The 17181-nt window shown below is 44.6% G+C and overlaps 2 protein-coding genes across 3 annotated transcripts in view; one reads left to right on the forward strand and one right to left on the reverse strand.

The window, feature by feature from the left end:
• Positions 1-2205: 2205 nt before the first annotated feature.
• On the reverse strand, positions 2206-15477 carry DNAJA1 (DnaJ heat shock protein family (Hsp40) member A1). Its single transcript, XM_069977986.1, has 9 exons — positions 15371-15477; positions 7837-7990; positions 5799-5979; positions 5615-5719; positions 4940-5167; positions 4366-4480; positions 4166-4281; positions 3971-4071; positions 2206-3101 (listed from the first exon to the last, which is right to left on the reverse strand). Exons 2-9 carry the CDS (start codon positions 7966-7968, stop codon positions 2880-2882), a joined length of 1200 nt encoding a protein of 399 aa, XP_069834087.1. The 5' UTR covers positions 7969-7990; positions 15371-15477; the 3' UTR covers positions 2206-2879.
• Positions 15270-17181, forward strand: part of APTX (aprataxin) — a 32007-nt gene continuing 30095 nt past the window's right edge. Inside the window, exon 1 of one of the 2 annotated variants that reach the window (XM_069977988.1) lies at positions 15270-15563. In XM_069977988.1, coding sequence (XP_069834089.1) covers positions 15535-15563 — 29 coding nt within the window. In that variant the 5' untranslated portion in view covers positions 15270-15534. The other variant, XM_069977987.1, reaches the window with a different exon arrangement.

A 17181-nucleotide genomic window follows, 5' to 3' on the forward strand; every position in this document is an offset into this window, starting at 1 on the left:
ATTTCTGTGACTCCCCTAAAGGGTTAAAAACTTTCTGGATGTGCTTTTGCAGAGTTTGGGGGTGCAGTTTCTGAAATGGGGTGCTTTGTGGGGATTTCTAACATACAGTCCCCTCAAATACACTTTAAACCTGAACAAGTCCCTAAAAATATCTGATTTTGAAATTTTACTGGAAATTTGCTGCTAATGTTTTACACTTTCTATTGTCTTAAAAAAAAATGATAGTTTAATAAATGCCGCCAACATAAAGTAGACATGTTGCTAATGCTATTTAATATATAATTTATGTGGCATAACCATTTTCTGTATAAGCAGAAAGGTTTAAAAGATGCATTTTTTCACAATTTTTCACGTTATTGGTGTTTTTCATAAAGATTCGTTATAAGTATCGACTCCAATTTACCAGAAATGTAAAGTACAATATGTCACGAGAAAACAATCTCAGAATCGTCCGGATAGGTATAAGCATCCCGAAGTTATTAATGAATAAAGTGACACTGGTCATATTCATAAAATTTGTCTGTCCTTAACCCCTTAAGGACAGAGCCTGAAATGGCCTTAAGTATAAGAGGGTGTAACAACACACCCTTTTAAACCTCTTTCCGATAACTAGTTTTTTTGGTTCCCCTAAGCTCTTTATTCTTAAAGGGAATGTACCAGCAGATTTTATAAACGTTTAGAACTACCATGCTGATTGTAATTGTGCCCTTCATTATTCATACCACCACCTGGCTCCTGAGATATTTTCCTTTTGTTAAGTATAATCCTACACTGACCACAGGCCTGCCCAAGGGCAAGCGATGGAATCTGCGATATTTACTGTGTGCATATAGCCTCCTTTGGGCTATAAAAAAGTTGCTTAGGGTGTGTTCACACATACAGGATCTCTGCAGCAGATTTGATGGCCCAGAGTTACTTTGCATTGAATCTGCAACATCAAATCTGCTGCAAATCCTGTACATGTAAACGCACCCTTAAAGGGCACTGTGCAATGACTGTATACCTAAGTGAGTTCTATTAAAATTAAAATCAGGGCAGGACCATTAAAATCAGCACAGGGCCAAACAGGCAGTACTAAAAATAGTTTATGAAATCTGCTGGTACATTTGCTAGTTAGATGCTTTGTTAAGGCCTAAATTGATCACTGAATTTTATTGATCTTAGGATATAGTTTTACCATCCTTTTATAATCAAAGAGCCCAGGTAAAGCTATCAGATGAGCACATTTACAGTAATAAAGTGTAACGCTTCATTACCTTTGCAATCCACTCAACCAGCTTCCTTTTAACTCACTGCCACTTCTCCGCAGGTGCTGGTAACAGCTGGATCCAGTCCTGGAAACTTCTCCCCATTGGCTATATCCAGGTTATCCTAGGTCTACATCTGCCTACTCCAGAAACTGGCATCTAAATGTCAAATGATTGGACTCCAGAATGCTCCAGTTGTGCTCATTTCATAATAAACAAATTCTGTGCATAAGGGATACGTCTACGCAAAGAAACAGGGACATTAGGGTCCCCTTTGCCACAGCAAGAGAGCTTAGGATCTGGCATGATGCACTCAAGTATAAACAGACCTCAGGATGGGCAACCCAGATGACTTACACCTTATGGCCCCGTTCACACTGAGCAAGAACTGCTGAATTCCGCCGTGCTCAGTGTCCTGCTTTGAGTGAATGAGAGGGTGCACGCGTCCACCTCCTCCCCTCTCAAAGAAATGACATGTCAATCCTTTGAGCGGAGAGCGGCGGAAGCGGAGGAGCGGGCACCCTCTCATTCACTCAAAAGCAAGACACTGAGCGCAGTTCTTGCTCAGTGTGAACGGGGCCTAAAATTAAAAACCCTTCACCAGAAGTGGCATGGCAATCCCTGTAGACTGGAGACTGGCTGTAAGCTCTAGAGGCCCCACAGCTTCATGGCCACCCACACCATAGAGACCTCGGAAAGTGGCCAGAAAGTGGTGCCATAATGGTCTTCAGGAGAAAGACTCATCTCCTACCGCAGCCTTCCTCAGGAGGACTGACCCAATTTTATTTTCAGCTATCAGGTAGGGATCTTTTTCTTGTGGCCATCCCTAGTACAGAAGGGGGAATGATTGTTTAAAGGGGCGGAAAGGGGCGGAAGTACACCCTTTGTTGCAGTCATGTAGATGAAGGGTGAAATAAAGGCACGCAGTTTTGAAGGGGAGATATTCAGAGACAATGAATGAAATAAGAGGCTGTACTTTTATTTAATTTATCATTAGAATTTAATAGGATGTAATAATCACTTGTGTCAACCATGTAAAGGGTGTAAGCAGTCCGGCATGACACAAAACAACCAGTTAGAACGTTACTGAAGTTTTGGAATTGCTATCAGGTTGTTAAAATATATATATAAATTAAGATTAAGACCATGTTAAACAATGTGAATTTACAAGTACAAACTGAGAAAACAAGTCAGACCTGATCATTAAGATCTGTGGGATTATTGTAAAGAAACAAGATGTCTTGAAGCATTTAAAGGTTTTCCTGAAGAGTGTGAGAAGTCTGCATGCCATTTACCTGAATTCACAAGACATTTACACACTACTAGTGAAATTGCTGGGAACAATCTGGACCTTAACATTTAATTCTTAGTTCTTATTCAATTGATACAAGGTTTCATATTAAGACACATAGAATATGCACTGGGATAAGAGTCTGTGTACAAACACACAAAGCTTCAGTGCTGAAGAAGCCTAAAGTCCATTGCTCAACAATGTTTTCTATGCATCTTCAGAACAGAAGTCAATGCCAGCACCAAGTGGCTCTAGAGCCAAAAAATGCACTGCATTTTCAGATTCTCTCTCACCAGGTTGTTAGAGTAATACCAGAAAACTAAAAATCTGTTTTGTTTCACTTAGGAGGTCTGGCACTGAACTCCACCTCTCGGGTGATCATCGTCATCATCGTGATATGCTTCTCCATTGTAATGTGAACGCCTCTGCTGCGATGGATCAAATTCCATGAGCTCAACTTGTTCCATGTCTTCAGTCTCTTCGATTACTTTTCTTGAAGGTAGGAGCTTTTCTAACAAAGGAAGTTTGTCGGGTGAAATGAAGCCACTTGAAGGAAAGTTAACCTGGTGGAAAAGAGAAGCAGCAGAACAGGATGTAAGAAAAATTTTAGTTTACTGCTTGTAAGTGCTTTGACTGCCCCCCCTATAGTTATGTTCAGTGCAGTATTGCGCCCCCCCCCCCCACACACCAACAGAACAAAAAAAAACGCTAAGAATTTTTTACATCCCTCTGCTGCGCGCTGCCGCTTCTACTCACCAGCGATGATTGGTGTCCTGCAGAGTGGCTTCGTTCTAGTCCTGCGATACTGTTGAAATTCTGCACGTCTCCATCTCGATTGAAGGCTGAAGTCACACTCTCCAATGCATTCTGTATGGAAGAGTGTGAGTTCCAGTCTTCAATTGACATGGATACAGAAGAGGGGAGGGGTGACGTGAACTCGCGCAGTATTTGAACTGTGCCAAGGGATACTGATTATCGCTGGTGAGTATACGCGGCCGTGCGCAGCGGGGGGAAAAAAAATAAAATTCCGGAATGCTTCTCTCTCTCTCTCTCAACACTGAGTAAGAATGAACAGAAAGAGGGAGAATTGCTCAGCTGAGTGCTTCTCCCAGCTGATAAAAACTTTTTGATGTGAAAAGTTTAAAAGTAATCGTGACACACTGCTGGGTATAATAGTTAAAGGACTAAGATGCGGCAGTGCCATCTGATGTTACTACAGAGTCAAGTCTCTTGGATGAGGAGGCAGGAAAACACTGGTGGAGCATGTAATATTCTCCGCCAGGGCAGCAACATATCTAAAGGTTTAGAGGGACAGAATACCCTTTCAATTACTCATTTTGTTCTGCAGAGCTCCCGATATTTCAATCTTATTCCAATATTTCAGCTATCTGGTATAAGTTGCAAAATTCATTAGACAGAAGAAATTACCCACCTGGAATTCAACGATAAGGCGTCCCTTCTCATATGGCCTTCGGTAGATTGGCATACCTTCATTTAACACACATTTGATATCACCATGTTTGACAATCTGACCTGAAAGCCAACACATCATGCATTAATCTACAACTGTATCTATTGCCATCCACCTGGCATTGGTATAAGCCAGCTTTAAAGACAACCTACTAACCAGGATGAGACGTAATGATTATAGTCCTTGAATCCAGTGTCACTATTGGCTTCTGAAAACCACACAGCGCCTCCACAAGTTCTATTTCCATGTGCATCAGAAGATCTTCTCCCCTCCTGCAATACAGTCAGGAAATTTGTTATATCCATCTATTCAGATCCAAAACTGTTTATATTGTAAAAGAATGTGTCTCTTTATACCTAGTAAATACAGCATGATCCTTCACATCCAATACAATAATTATATCTCCAGGTTCAAGGCCGGGTTCCTGGTCACCCTCACCAGAGAATGTGATCTTCTGACCATCCTTCATTCCTGTTGAGGTAAACACACTGCATGAATACACAATGGATAGAAGTCTAATTTGACAAAGTAGAAAGCAGTGTTGAAATCCCCTCCAAACATTCGGTATGTTCCTGTTCATTGCCAATAGCAATTCATACAAATAGTCTAATCCTGAGCTTCCTACGCCAAGTACCCACAAGTGCCTAAAGTAAAAATTGCCTCCTGGAAGATGTGAGGAACTGCCCAGATCAGTAGCAAATTGCCATACAAAACCTGTCCTGCTCTGGACAGAGGTGGCAGCAGATAGTGCTGTGTCAGACTGGAAAGAACAAACTACTTCCTGCAGGACATACAGCAGCTGATAAGTACTGAAGACTGGGGATTTTCATAAATAAAAGTAAACTACAAACCTATAAAAATCTTGCAGCCTTTATAGAAAAGCTCAGCTTTCTGCCATTTGTGACAGTCTAACAGTCTTTATCCACAAACCTTTGTCAATGTGAACTTCAAGAATCTTCTTTTCTCTGACTATTTTTCTGCCATTGCAATTCTTGCATCGGTCTTTTGCGCTGATCCTCTCCCCTTGGCCTTGGCACTCTGGACATACAGACTGAATCTGCTGGACCATTCCAGGTCCAATCTGATGAATTCTAATTTGCATCCCGGAACCTCTGCAGTTCGAGCAGCATTCCACAGCTCCTTTTCTACCACCACGACCTAAAAGACATTCAATCAGTTCTCAAAGTGTAACAAAAAGTCCAAAATACTGGTTAGAATAGTTAGCGCTTAAAAGGGCTGTCCAGGATTACAAAAACATGACAGCTTTCTTCCACTCATTTTGGGTGTGGGTTTGTAGCTTAGTTTTACCAAACAGCAAATATGTGGGATAATAATTTTGGCAAGTCACACTCTTTCCAATTTTGCTGTGCAAGTAATTTCCTTCTGGCTTCCCATTACATTATTTAGCAAGGAGTGCCAGGAAGAAGTCAGCTTGCCCTGCAAAAAAAGCCTGACCACAACTATCAGTGGAAAAATTAAAGTTATGGGTCTTAGAAGGCGAGGTCACACAGAAGCCATAAGAGGTGGGCGAGGAAGGAGTCAAGTGTATTATGATGCTCTTTACTTCTATCGCAACAATAAATTTTACTCATTGCTCACACATACCTTCACATTTGTCACATATAGTGTTCTTCTGCAGCGCCAGTTTCCGTGTGGCCCCATTATAAAGATCTTCCAGTGATACAGAAAGCTGGTGGACTACATTTTTACCTGCAACCAACAATTATATAAATTAAAACAGTCTTAACATTTGGATAGAGAAGTCCATTGATGTAGACAGAGGCTTTACCTCTCCGTTCCCTCTGCATCCTTCCTCCTCCGCCAAAGAACATATCAAAAATGTCCATTGGTGATCCAAATCCACCGCCTCCTGTTCCTCCCTCTTTGATAGCCTGCTCACCACCCTTGTCATACAAGTCTCGCTTCTTTGCATCAGAAAGTACTTCATAGGCTTGAGAGATCTGTTTAAACTGTAAGAGGCATTACTATTACTGTATAAATCAAAACCAAAAAGTACATTTACAATAGTAATAGAGCTTAAAATAACTAAGGCATACTCAGGTTACTTTACATTGGCTGTAAGCTTTAGTTCTGTACATCTACAACGTTACCACCTCAATATCCCATATAAACAAAAGACCAAGCATGACGACATCCATCATATTCCAGCCTGTCCATAGATATTGTTGATCTATGTTAAACATTAAATTCTCATTAACTGATATCCATTTCCACAGTACGATTACAATAATATGCAATTTATATTACTTATTTTGCTTGACCGATTTAAAAAATTAGAACCTTTTTTTTTTAAAAACCCTACATTTAAAATTGCTCTATTAGCATCCTTCTAACCCTTTAATTTTCTGGTCTATGGGTTCTGCGAGGTGTCCTTTTTTTGCACCATGATCTGTACTTTCTAGCTGTATCTTGCTTGCATATGTGTTTTTGATCACCTTATGCAAATTTTTCTGGGGTGTGAAAAATGTGACCAGAAATCTGCAATTCTGCAGTTTGGAGAGTTCATTCGCTTACGCGGTTTACTCTGTGGGATCAGTAATCATTTAATAGTTTCCGCACACTGCAGCAGCTTTTTTTTTTATAAACTACCCTGTTTCCCTGAAAATAAGACATCCTCTAAAAATAAGGCATAGTGGAGGATTTACAGGATAGCTTAAAATAAGGCAACCCCTAAAAATAAGGCATCTCCCGAATGTAAGACCCCCACTGCCACCTGTGTCTGGTTATGCTGGTTTGTGAGGATATACTGTACCGTATATAATAAATGTTCATTTTTTGTGAATTCGTCACAGAAAAAATAAGACATGCCCTGAAAATAGGACATATAAATTTTTGCTCCAAAAAAATGGGCTATTAGACACAGTCTTATTTTCAGGGAAAAATGGTAGGAAAAAGGGGCTACCACTCTGTACCCTCTTAACGGCAGCATGATGGGTATTCCAGTCATTTGTCCTTAACAGGTTAAGGATAGAACTTCAGCACTACTCAGTTAAGCTAAATGTTCAAAAAAAAATTCTTTACTTATTGATTGAATATTTGAGTTAATTGATATTTAATAAAGTGTATCTTTGTTTATGCTGGTCTGTCACACTGAAATTTGCAAGAGTTGTCTGGGGAGCAGGAGACACATTACCCTCCTGTACTTCTCTGGCACTGTGCACTCAGGTGTCGGACCAGGAATACCTTTCGAGATGAGAGGTGGTGGTTACCATATCACCATCATATGTGGGCAGTCCAGACAACTGTAACTAGCTGCATGATTTCCCACACATTCGATACCTGGGTAATCGTACCTGCCCTCTTTAGTGGGATGAGTATAAGGTCGCACCAAAGTGCTGGGGAGGTGAAGGGGTAATGCCTTTGCTTCTCCTTGGGTAACCTGTTTATTGGGGGTCATCAGAGTGTTTTTGTATAGGTTTCTGGGTCTGCCTGGATATTAAGAGGCACCCACTCCCCCCCCACAGCTGTTTTCTTTGTGGCTCCTGTGACGTGGGATGTTGGCAGGCACTGCAGACTCAGCAGTGAGATGAGCTATGCAGGCAGTTACTGAGCCCACAGTATGTTAGAGGAATGAGAGGACTGCAGCAGCAACCGGACACTCCAGAGAACAGCAGCATGAATGCAGGGCAGCTCCAGGAACAGATTCAAGAACCCTCTGTACCCAGGGACATAACCTCCGATACAGACTTATCACTCATACACAATCCATATGCACGAGGCCTTACTAGTACCAATATAAAAGCAGAGACAATTGGTGTCCATAAAATAAAGACTCAATAATGAAGCTGCAATAGACCAACACCCACCTTTTCCCCTTCATTGGGATTCTTGTCTGGATGGTACTTCAGTGCGAGCTTTCTGTACGCCTTTTTCAGCTCATCCTGGGTAGCATTAGGTTTCACACCTAGGACATCATAGTAACCAGTTTCCACCACCATTGTTCTTCAGTTGGTTTCAATACTGTAAGGAGAAGCATAATCAACGCTATGACATCATGTTCCCATCATCCCCAGACAACAGATATTCAGACTAGAGCTAAACCTGTTCACCATTAAAACAAGCAAGTCACAAGATGAACATCTTAAGGGTAGCTTCACACGTGCCGCTGAACGACCGCTGCGTGTATGTAATTCTGCTTAACCCCTTAAGCTGCCGCCTGACTCCCGCTCCGTATACATTACCTGTCCTCGCTGCACTGCTCTCCCGCTCGGCCAATCAGTGGCTGCAGCAGGGCAACACACTGATTGGCCGGGCAGGAGAGCAGTACGCTCTGACCCCGTGCAGCGAGGACAGGTAACGTATACGGAGCGGGAGCCGGGCGGCAGCTGAAGGGGTTAAGCAGCCGGCAGAATTACATACACGCATCGGTCGTTCAGACCGCTGTGTGTATGTAGTGAAAGTGATCTGCCAGGCCCTATCCGACTCGCAGTGTTATTAACGCTGCGAGTCGGTACGTGTGAAGCTACCCTTAGTCATCTATTTAGAATCCTCTGGATGTTTCCAGGGTTGCTGGCAGCAGCCAATCATTTACTGTCCATGAATAGAAAGCATCGCCATCTCTGCCCATTGGCGGGGTCAGGTACTGTAGCTTAGCACCATTTACATGGATGAAAAGGAGCAAATACACCAGGATACAACCACAGAACTATATAACTTATCTTGTACAACCCCTGTAACTCCTTAACCCCTTAATGACAATGGGCGTACATTTATGCCCTCACTGCCTGGGACTTCACGCAGGAGGACGTAAATGTACGCCCTGGCGCGGTCCCGGGCTATGCAGCGGGCTCACGAGCTGAGCCCGCCCCATACCGGGTGAGGACCAGCTGCAGATAGCAGCCAGGCCCTCACCCTCAATGGCGGCCGCCCCCCATTAACCCCTTAAACGATCGCGGCGTTTAAGTGTAGGTGACCGGAGCATCTCCGTTCACTTAACGATCGGGACCCCTGCAGCGTGTCTGCGGGGGTCCCGATCGCATTTCCTGGCTGCCGGAGGTCTTCTCCTTACCTCCGTGCAGTCCTCGGATCGGTCCCCTGATTTAGCCCGCCACAGGCAGGCCGAATCAGAGGATCACAGATAACACTGATCCCTGCAATGTTATGGCATAGCAGGGATCAGTGTTACTGATCTAATATATATGTAAGTGTTAGTTCCTAAGGGAACTATAAGTGTAAAAAAAATAAATAAGTTTTACAAAGTGCCCCAAAGCCCCTCCCCCAATAAAAGTGTAAATCACCCCCCCCTTCCCATTGCATACATAAAACACATAAAAAGTAATAAAGTTAATTAACATATTATACACTGTAGCGTGCGTAATCGTCCGATTAAAATAAAACATTACTTTCCCCGCAGGGTGAACGGCGTGAAAAAAGAAAGCGGTAAAAATACGCAGATTGCTTTTTTTAAATGACATTTTATGTATGAAAAAACTTAGTAAAAAGCGATCAATACATTTGATCTAGAAAAAAATGTTACTAATAAAAACTAGAGATCATGACGCAAAAAATGACACCCCATACGACCCCGTAGGTGATAATGCGCTATAGGAGTCACAATAGGACCATTTTAAATATGCCTATTTGCAAAAAAAAGAAAAAAAAAGTTTTACTGCTAATAAAAAAATAGTAAAGCGTAAGAAAACCTAGTAAACCTGCATATCGCCGTGTTCATACCGACCTATAGAATAAAGGAAAAATGCCAGTTTTACAGCAAAGTGGATTACGTAAACGTGGAAGGCCCCAAAATTTGCCGAATCGCATTTTTTGACCTCAGTTCACCCCATAAATGATATTTTAGGGGTTCCGTGATTCATTTAATGGCAGATTGAAAGATGCAATTACAAAGTACACCTGCTCCTTAAAAAAAACAAGCCCTCACATGGCCCAGTAGATGGAAAAATGAAAGCGTTATGGGTCTTAGAAGGAGAGGAGGAAAAAACGAAAACGCAAAAGTGACAATTGTCCCTGCCTTAAGGCTATTTCAGACTCTGTAGTTAAGGGGTTAAAGAGGTTGTCCAACATTTTTTTTCTTATTGGAAATGTGAATAATTTGTAATCTGTCCCTTTCCCTTAGTGCTTTTCTCCTCTGTGACCCTGGGCATCCTCCAATTCTGCTTTTTGTGTTTACATAAAGAACTTCCAGGTCACAGGGGTCAGCTGTGACCTCACAGCTCTACAAGCCTGTAGCTCCGCCCACTCTGAATCTAGTTTCACCCACAGGCAGGGAAATGTCTGTATTACTACAAGTGTCCTTTGAGCAGCATGGTGGCTCAGTATCTGCCAATTACTTATGTTATCAAATCAACTTGTTTTTTCTCACTTTTATCTGTCATAGGACTACAAACCCCAGCACACGTGTACATGTTAGGAGTTGTAGTCCTGGATTAAATATACACTATAGTAGCCATCCTACTGGTGGGCGGGGTCTCAATGAGGCAGCATTCTGTTACCTCAGCAAGAAATAGATAGAATGGTGACTGCCATGAGGTGAAGTCTCCTCTCTCCTCTCCATATTACACACAGCAGCAGCAGCTCTGCCCTAACACTGTAATCATTACACTACAATAGTAACAATATAGGGGAAGATTTAGCAAAGCCTGTGCAGGGGAGCAGTTACCCATAGCAACCAGATTGCTTCTTTCATTTTTAAAAAAGGCCTTGGAAAAAGAAACCTAGAATCTAACTGGTTGCTATGGGTAACTGATTCCCTGTTCCTCTGCACAAGTTTTGGTAAATTCCCCCCATAGTTCCTTTATTTACTGTTTATAGCTCCAACCTATGCTGCAGTGCAGTACAGAGATTGTAGTCTGTCATGCTCTCCTTACCGCTGCAGTTTCTTCTGAGATCAGATGTTAGTTAGATGTTAGGGGTGGGGCTAAAGAAATGTGGCTGTATAACCTCACCCACCTGATGACTCACTGTTCCCTCACAGGCAGGAACTAAGGCTGAGAACACAGTAAGTGCTCTAAAAAAATAAATAAATAAATAAATAGAAGTGTATGTAGAATATGCAACACCCAGAGGTCAATGCTATGCTAGTTTATTGAAAAATCCCGGACAACCCCTTTAAGGACCCATGACGTACCGGGACGCCAGTGGGTCCAGCAGCGTTATGAAGTGAGCTCACTTCATAGCACGTGGGGATCGGCTGCTATCAGCAGCCAGGCCCCCACCATTCATGGTGACCTGCCATTAACCACTGCAGTGACCACGGCACTTACATCAGTGACAGGAGCACAGCTCATGTCACTGTCCAATCGGGACCCCTGCAGTGTGACCGTGGGGGTCCAATCATTCTGACTGCCGGAGGTCCCTTACCTTCCTCCTGGCAGTCAGCTCGGCAATCACTGTATAGAGTCTGCCACAGACTGCTACGGCATAGCAGTGATCAGTGTGTATAATGTAATGTATGTATGCTATAGTCCCCTAGGGGGACAAAAAAGGTAAAATAAAAAATTTAAAAGTTTTTAAACACATGCCATACCCCTCCTCCAATAAAAAAAAAATTTAATCACCCAACTTTGCCATTTTATAAATAAAACATAAAAATAAACAAACATATACTGAAGTGTGCGTTTCAGGCCATTTTGGGCACGGTCCTTAAGGGGTTAAATCACTGCTCTCAAAAAATAGAAATAATGCTGGATGCCCTTGTTGTGTCTATAGCTGCCAGAAATCTAAAGCAGTAAACTGACTGGTCACCATGGGCAACACTGACACCTGCACGTTTATCTTCACTGTTTGTTGTCAGACAGCCATCTGGCATTGTAGCTGGGGGGAGGCCCGGTAGTGTTTATTGCAATGAATGTTATCAGGCACCCTATACTTTCCTCCCCCCTACTGGAGGGGGCCCGGTGTGGCTCTTGTGTGTGCGGGTGGCATGCATATAGCCCGCTCATCCAGACTGATGAAGTACAGATTTTCCCTTCTATCTGCAATAATAGCAAGGTATCACTAATATGTTGGGTGTATCGGAATAGGATAAGAGGGCCCATCAGGTCAATGGAGACCATAAAGTAGCTTTGTAGAATCAGTGGCACAATAGACTTCGCTTCTCTTTGTTACCAACTTGAATCTGTTTAATCAGCAGGTAGGTGGAAACTGCTCATCTTCCCATCACCGCTCTATGGGGGAGATTTATCAACGATGGTGTAAAGTAAAACTAGCTCAGTTGCCCCTAGCAACCAATCAGATTTCACCTTTCATTCCTCACAGACTCTTTGGAAAATGAAAGGCGAAATCTGATTGGTTGCTAGGAGCAACTGAGACAGTTTCACATTACACCATGTTTGATAAATCACCCCCTATATCTATATATCGATTTTTACTCCATGTGTAGTGGGGGGGGGGGGGAACATTGTACAATGGCAACATCACTACACTAGATATATTAATCTGGGGGCGTCTTGGTACCCCATTGTTTGTATTAGCGTTGTCGTAAGTGTCCTTTTGTTTCTATATATTGAATTGTGCGTTGGGATTTTTTTTTATTGTGTTGGGGATTTTTTTGTTGATAATTTTGATAAATTTAATCAAAACAGAAATATGATACATTTCTCAGCCCCCTTACGCTGGGCTTCCCACGGTGATATCTCCGTCCCCGGACTGGCCCCAGGAACAGGACTTCGGGAACAAGGTGAGTATAAGGGGCTCTAGTGTGGGGGTCGGCCGGGCTCTGACCCGGCACAGGGGTTGACAGGTTCCCTTTAAAGCAAATGTACCTGCAGGTACATACATTGATCTTTACATAAATAGACTGGCACCGTGTGGTGATGCCGGTGCCGCTGTCCTTTTTTGAACTGTAGCCCGAATCCAAGTCACTGGCCTGACCTAAGGCACTGGGGGCAGGGGCCCCCAGTGTGACAAACCCCTCCCCTCAGTGACATGACTCCATTGATTCTAATGGAGCCGCTTCAGAGTGGAGGGCACAACGTCACACTGGGTGTGCCTGCCGCCAGCGCTTCAGGCCGGGCTGGTAACTGGGAATAGACTGACGCCATGTACGGAACAGAGCAGTGACACAAAAAAAAAAAAAACAGCGACACTGGCATCCCCACACCGGTGCCAGTCTATTCATGTAAAGATCTTAAAGTATGTACCTGGTGGTACATTCGCTTTAAGGCTATCGAAAACAGTGGGACTGAGGGCCCTATTCCACCGGACGATTATTGTTCAGATTATCGTTAAATAGTTTGAATCTAAACGATAATTGTTCGGTTGAAATGCAGTTAACGATTAACGACCGAACGAGAAATCGTTGATCGCTTTATAAGACCTGGACCTATTTTTATCGCTGCTCATTCGCAAAACGTTCGCATTGAATAAGACATTGTTCGGTCGTTCACAATAGATACGAACGCAGTAGCGAATAAATAGCGAAGAAAAAACAATCGCAATTACGATCATAAGTAACGATTATCGTTCCATGGAAATGAGTAAATGTTTTCAGGTCTTTCGCAATAACGGTCGTTTGAGATTGTTAACGATTATGCAAACGATAATGGTCTGGTGGAATAGGGCCCTAAGGAAAGAGGAGCACCTAGCCTTATCAGGAAAGATGAGGTACGCGGCTGCAGGGAGCCGTAAGCAGGTGCGTTGGCACACACCTGCTGATACCTTCCCTTTAAGAGCTTCAGGCTGATTACTGCTCTGAAGGAGCCGTTCATTATCGGACCAGAAACAGAATGGCTCAGCGTTTCCTCCCCGAAGATGAGATATCTGGTTGGAGGACGGCTCCTGCACGTCATCTTGTAATCCAGGGATTTCATGGTAAATCTCGCCAATGTCTGTGGAACCGGAAAAGCTTCCCCCCAACCAGAGAGCGGCCATTGTTCTGAGGAGACTCCCTGCAGGACACCGCTCTCCTTCCCCTCAGCTACAGCCCCGGATTCTGCAGGTGGGCACTGCTCAATAGGGGCCATGGCCCTCCCCTACACCAAGTATACAATTGTAGCCAAAATCTACACCAGTATGGGGGCATGGGCAGCTCAGATGTCCCTGGGCTCATGTAGAGGTGTGCAGCAACCCTGGCAGGGGATTATTTAAAGGGTTTTTGTCATGAAGCAAAGAAGGTATAGTCAGATGTGTATCACATACATATATGTACAGGAGAGGAAAAGTGCGGTAACCTACATGTGCTGCTCTCCTCTCCTATAGATCTATTCTTCATGGTTTCCTCTCTGAACTGTGAACCTGCAGTTGCCATGCAACAGTGCAGACACTTTCCCAAAATCCTCCTTGCTTACAAGCTAAGTGGAGACCAGCTGCCAGTACTAATGGGACAGATCATGTGACTGCAAGTTTGCTTTGTGACACAGCCCTTTAAAGGAAACCTGTCACCCCCGTGCCGGGGTGACAGGTCCCGACCCCCCGCTACAGCCCCCTATACTCACCTGATCTCGCTTCTGGATCCAATCAGGTCACGGAGATCTCAGCGGCTGCAGCCCGGCACGCGCTGAGATATGACTCCAATGCTCAGAGAATGACAGAGAGTCCAGCGATCCATCATTCTCTATGAGCGTTGGACTCCTCTCTCAGCACGCGCGCAGGCTGCAGCGGCTGGGATCTCAGTCACCCGACCGGATCCAGAAGCGGGACCCAGCGGGATCAGGTGAGTATAGGGGGCTGTAGCGGGGGGGGTCGGGAGCCTGTCACCCCGGCACAGGGGTGACAGCTTCCCTTTAAGGCCTGCACCCACCATATTGAAGTGGACAGACTATGCATTTCCACACTTTGTTAAAATAGAATTGTAGTATGAAGAATCTTAAGAAACCAAGAATCAGTATCAAAGCCCAAATTCTGGTATTGTGCCAAGCGTACACGGGCAGATAATTGACCTCCATTGATTATCAGCATTACAGATCAGTGAGCAGGTACCTCCTCTCTCCATACAAAACATATGGATGCTCAGCTGACCAGGAGGTCCATGAGCACAGAACCTTGACCTCCGCCTGGTGCAGGTAACACAGCCAGGAGTGCAGGGACAGCTGAGGGTAAGGAGCTCTCTATAACAGCCGGTGGAGCCCCCTGCTGGCTGTACATATAACTCCCCCTGACTATAGTGGGATGATGGCTGCCCCATCACTCCTCCAGCCTATAGGCTAAGATAACGGAGGGGCCCCGGGGCACACAGCTCCCCTCCCCCACCCATCGTACTTCATGGCGCCGGGCACAGGCAGTAAGAGGCGGTCCGGTTATCCATCCCGGATCTAGTGATGGACACCGCAAAGCGACATTTTAGCGCTGCCGGGTGAAAGCTGCCACACAGGGAACCTCACAGCACCTTACTAAAGAGATTGCCGGCTAACCGGCCCTACCGGGAGCGGCGGCAGCGGCACTCACCCTGCTGGCGTACGAATCCACCGACCTTCCTCTCTCACCAGTAGCTTCTGGAAAGATCGAACAAGAGAGCCACATCCGGGACCTTATGTGAAAGAGGGGCGGGGCTATAGGTGGATGACGTCAGAAATCCGGAACCGGCTCTCGCCCTTTGGCGCCGCAGAATTATGGCGGCTGAAACGCAACGTATGGCACGGTGAGACGCAAAACGCCAAAACGTGCATGCTAATTAGCCAATTGCTGAGGTGTAGGCGTGGCTACGTCCTCATTCTCTATGCTGGGCTGCAGACCACTAGGTAAGAGACGGGGAGACACATGACTGATAAGTCTATACCCGGCAGCCGTCATATTTACAGGGGTTATTATCACAGTGCGGCCATATGGGGCATACATAGTGGTAGAGATCACCAATCCATCTGTTATAACTGGGGCACACTGGTCTATGCGTGTAAACTCTAGTACTGTATTTGGGCTCATGCACACTGAGCAAAAGGCGAGGGATTTATGCTTGAAATTCCTCTTCTATTCTGCTCCGAGCTGAATTCGAGTGGAATTCAAGCAGAATTCAAGCCCCATTGACTTCTATAGGACTCCTCTAGCAGATTCTGCCCTAAGAAGTGACATGTTACATGTTACATGTGGAAATCGGATCTGCGGCAGAAAATTCTGCTTGGAAATTCTGCAGTGTGAACAGCAGAGCGGAAATCCCATTGAACACAATGAGACTTTGCTCTGTTCATTCTTTTACGGGAGGAATTTTAAGCAGAATTTAAGAGCGGATTCCTCTTCAATTCCTCGCCTTTTGCTCAGTGTGCTTGAGCCCTATATGTGAAAATAGCAGACTTGAAACTAATGGCCCTATTCCACGGAACGATTATCGTTCGTTTTCGGACGATATCGACCGCTACGGACGATAATCGTTCCGTGGAATAGAGTGCAACGATCAGCCGACATCGTTCATGTCGGCTGATCGTTGCAGTCGCTTGTTTTTCAACATGTTGAAAAACAAGCGACTGATATAGCAGCGATCTGCTGCCGTCGCTCCGTTGAATAGGAGCGTCGGCAGCAGACGCTGCTATATCCTATGGGCTGCCCGGACGATCAGCGATCCTCCGAGCAGCCACCCCCGCAGCACCCCGCCGCCCCTCCCGCACTCACCCGCTCGCTGCCGACGCGTTGAATAGCGGCGGCAGCGAGCGGGGAACGAGGAGCAAACGAGCGCTGACAGTGCTCGTTTGCTCCTCTTAACGACCCGTGGAATACGGGCTTTAGACTCCATGGACCCCCTCTTTGCATGATTTGGTTCTTAGCAGTGCTGTATAAAGCTCCTGTGCAGCTTGTGGCATGTATTGGCTGCGGCTGCAGCTTTATACTGGAGAAAATGAAGTTTAAATGGGAACTCTAGGTAGAGGTTAAAAAAAATTAAACTTATGCAGAAGCATAAAGCATTACTTACCTATCTATTCCATTGATAAACTACCAAAAATCCATTTGTTTTGGGGGGTTTTGTGTTTTTGCACTTCCTGGTTTATCAGTTGTACACAGTACTACAGGTTCCAGAATGCAATGCTTTCCCTCAGCTGTTCATCACAGTCCTCCAAACTGCCTATTCCCCGCCCAAATCTATTTCAGAACATCTAGGCTGTGTTCACACATTGCAGCTTCATTGTGTTATTGAATTATTTGCAGTAATTTATGATTTACTGGTGTGGTCCCACCCACACAGCACGCTATATTCCCTACCTGTAACACCACACAGCACGCTGTATTCTCTATCTGTAACACCACACAGCACGCTGTATTCTCTACCTGTA

Source organism: Dendropsophus ebraccatus, chromosome 7 (assembly GCF_027789765.1).
Source record: "Dendropsophus ebraccatus isolate aDenEbr1 chromosome 7, aDenEbr1.pat, whole genome shotgun sequence".
Lineage (NCBI taxonomy): Eukaryota > Metazoa > Chordata > Amphibia > Anura > Hylidae > Dendropsophus > Dendropsophus ebraccatus.

What these genes read in the sequence shown, in the direction of transcription:
- DNAJA1 (XM_069977986.1), bottom strand. Translation starts at nt 7,968, where the DNA reads ATGGTGGTGGAAACTGGTTACTATGATGTCCTAGGTGTGAAACCTAAT. An exon ending in TATATGTGACAAATGTGAAG is followed by an intron (nt 5,168 to 5,614) that starts GTATGTGTGAGC and finishes AATGTCTTTTAG; the next exon opens with GTCGTGGTGGTAGAAAAGGA. An exon ending in GATCATGCTGTATTTACTAG is followed by an intron (nt 4,282 to 4,365) that starts GTATAAAGAGAC and finishes ACTGTATTGCAG; the next exon opens with GAGGGGAGAAGATCTTCTGA.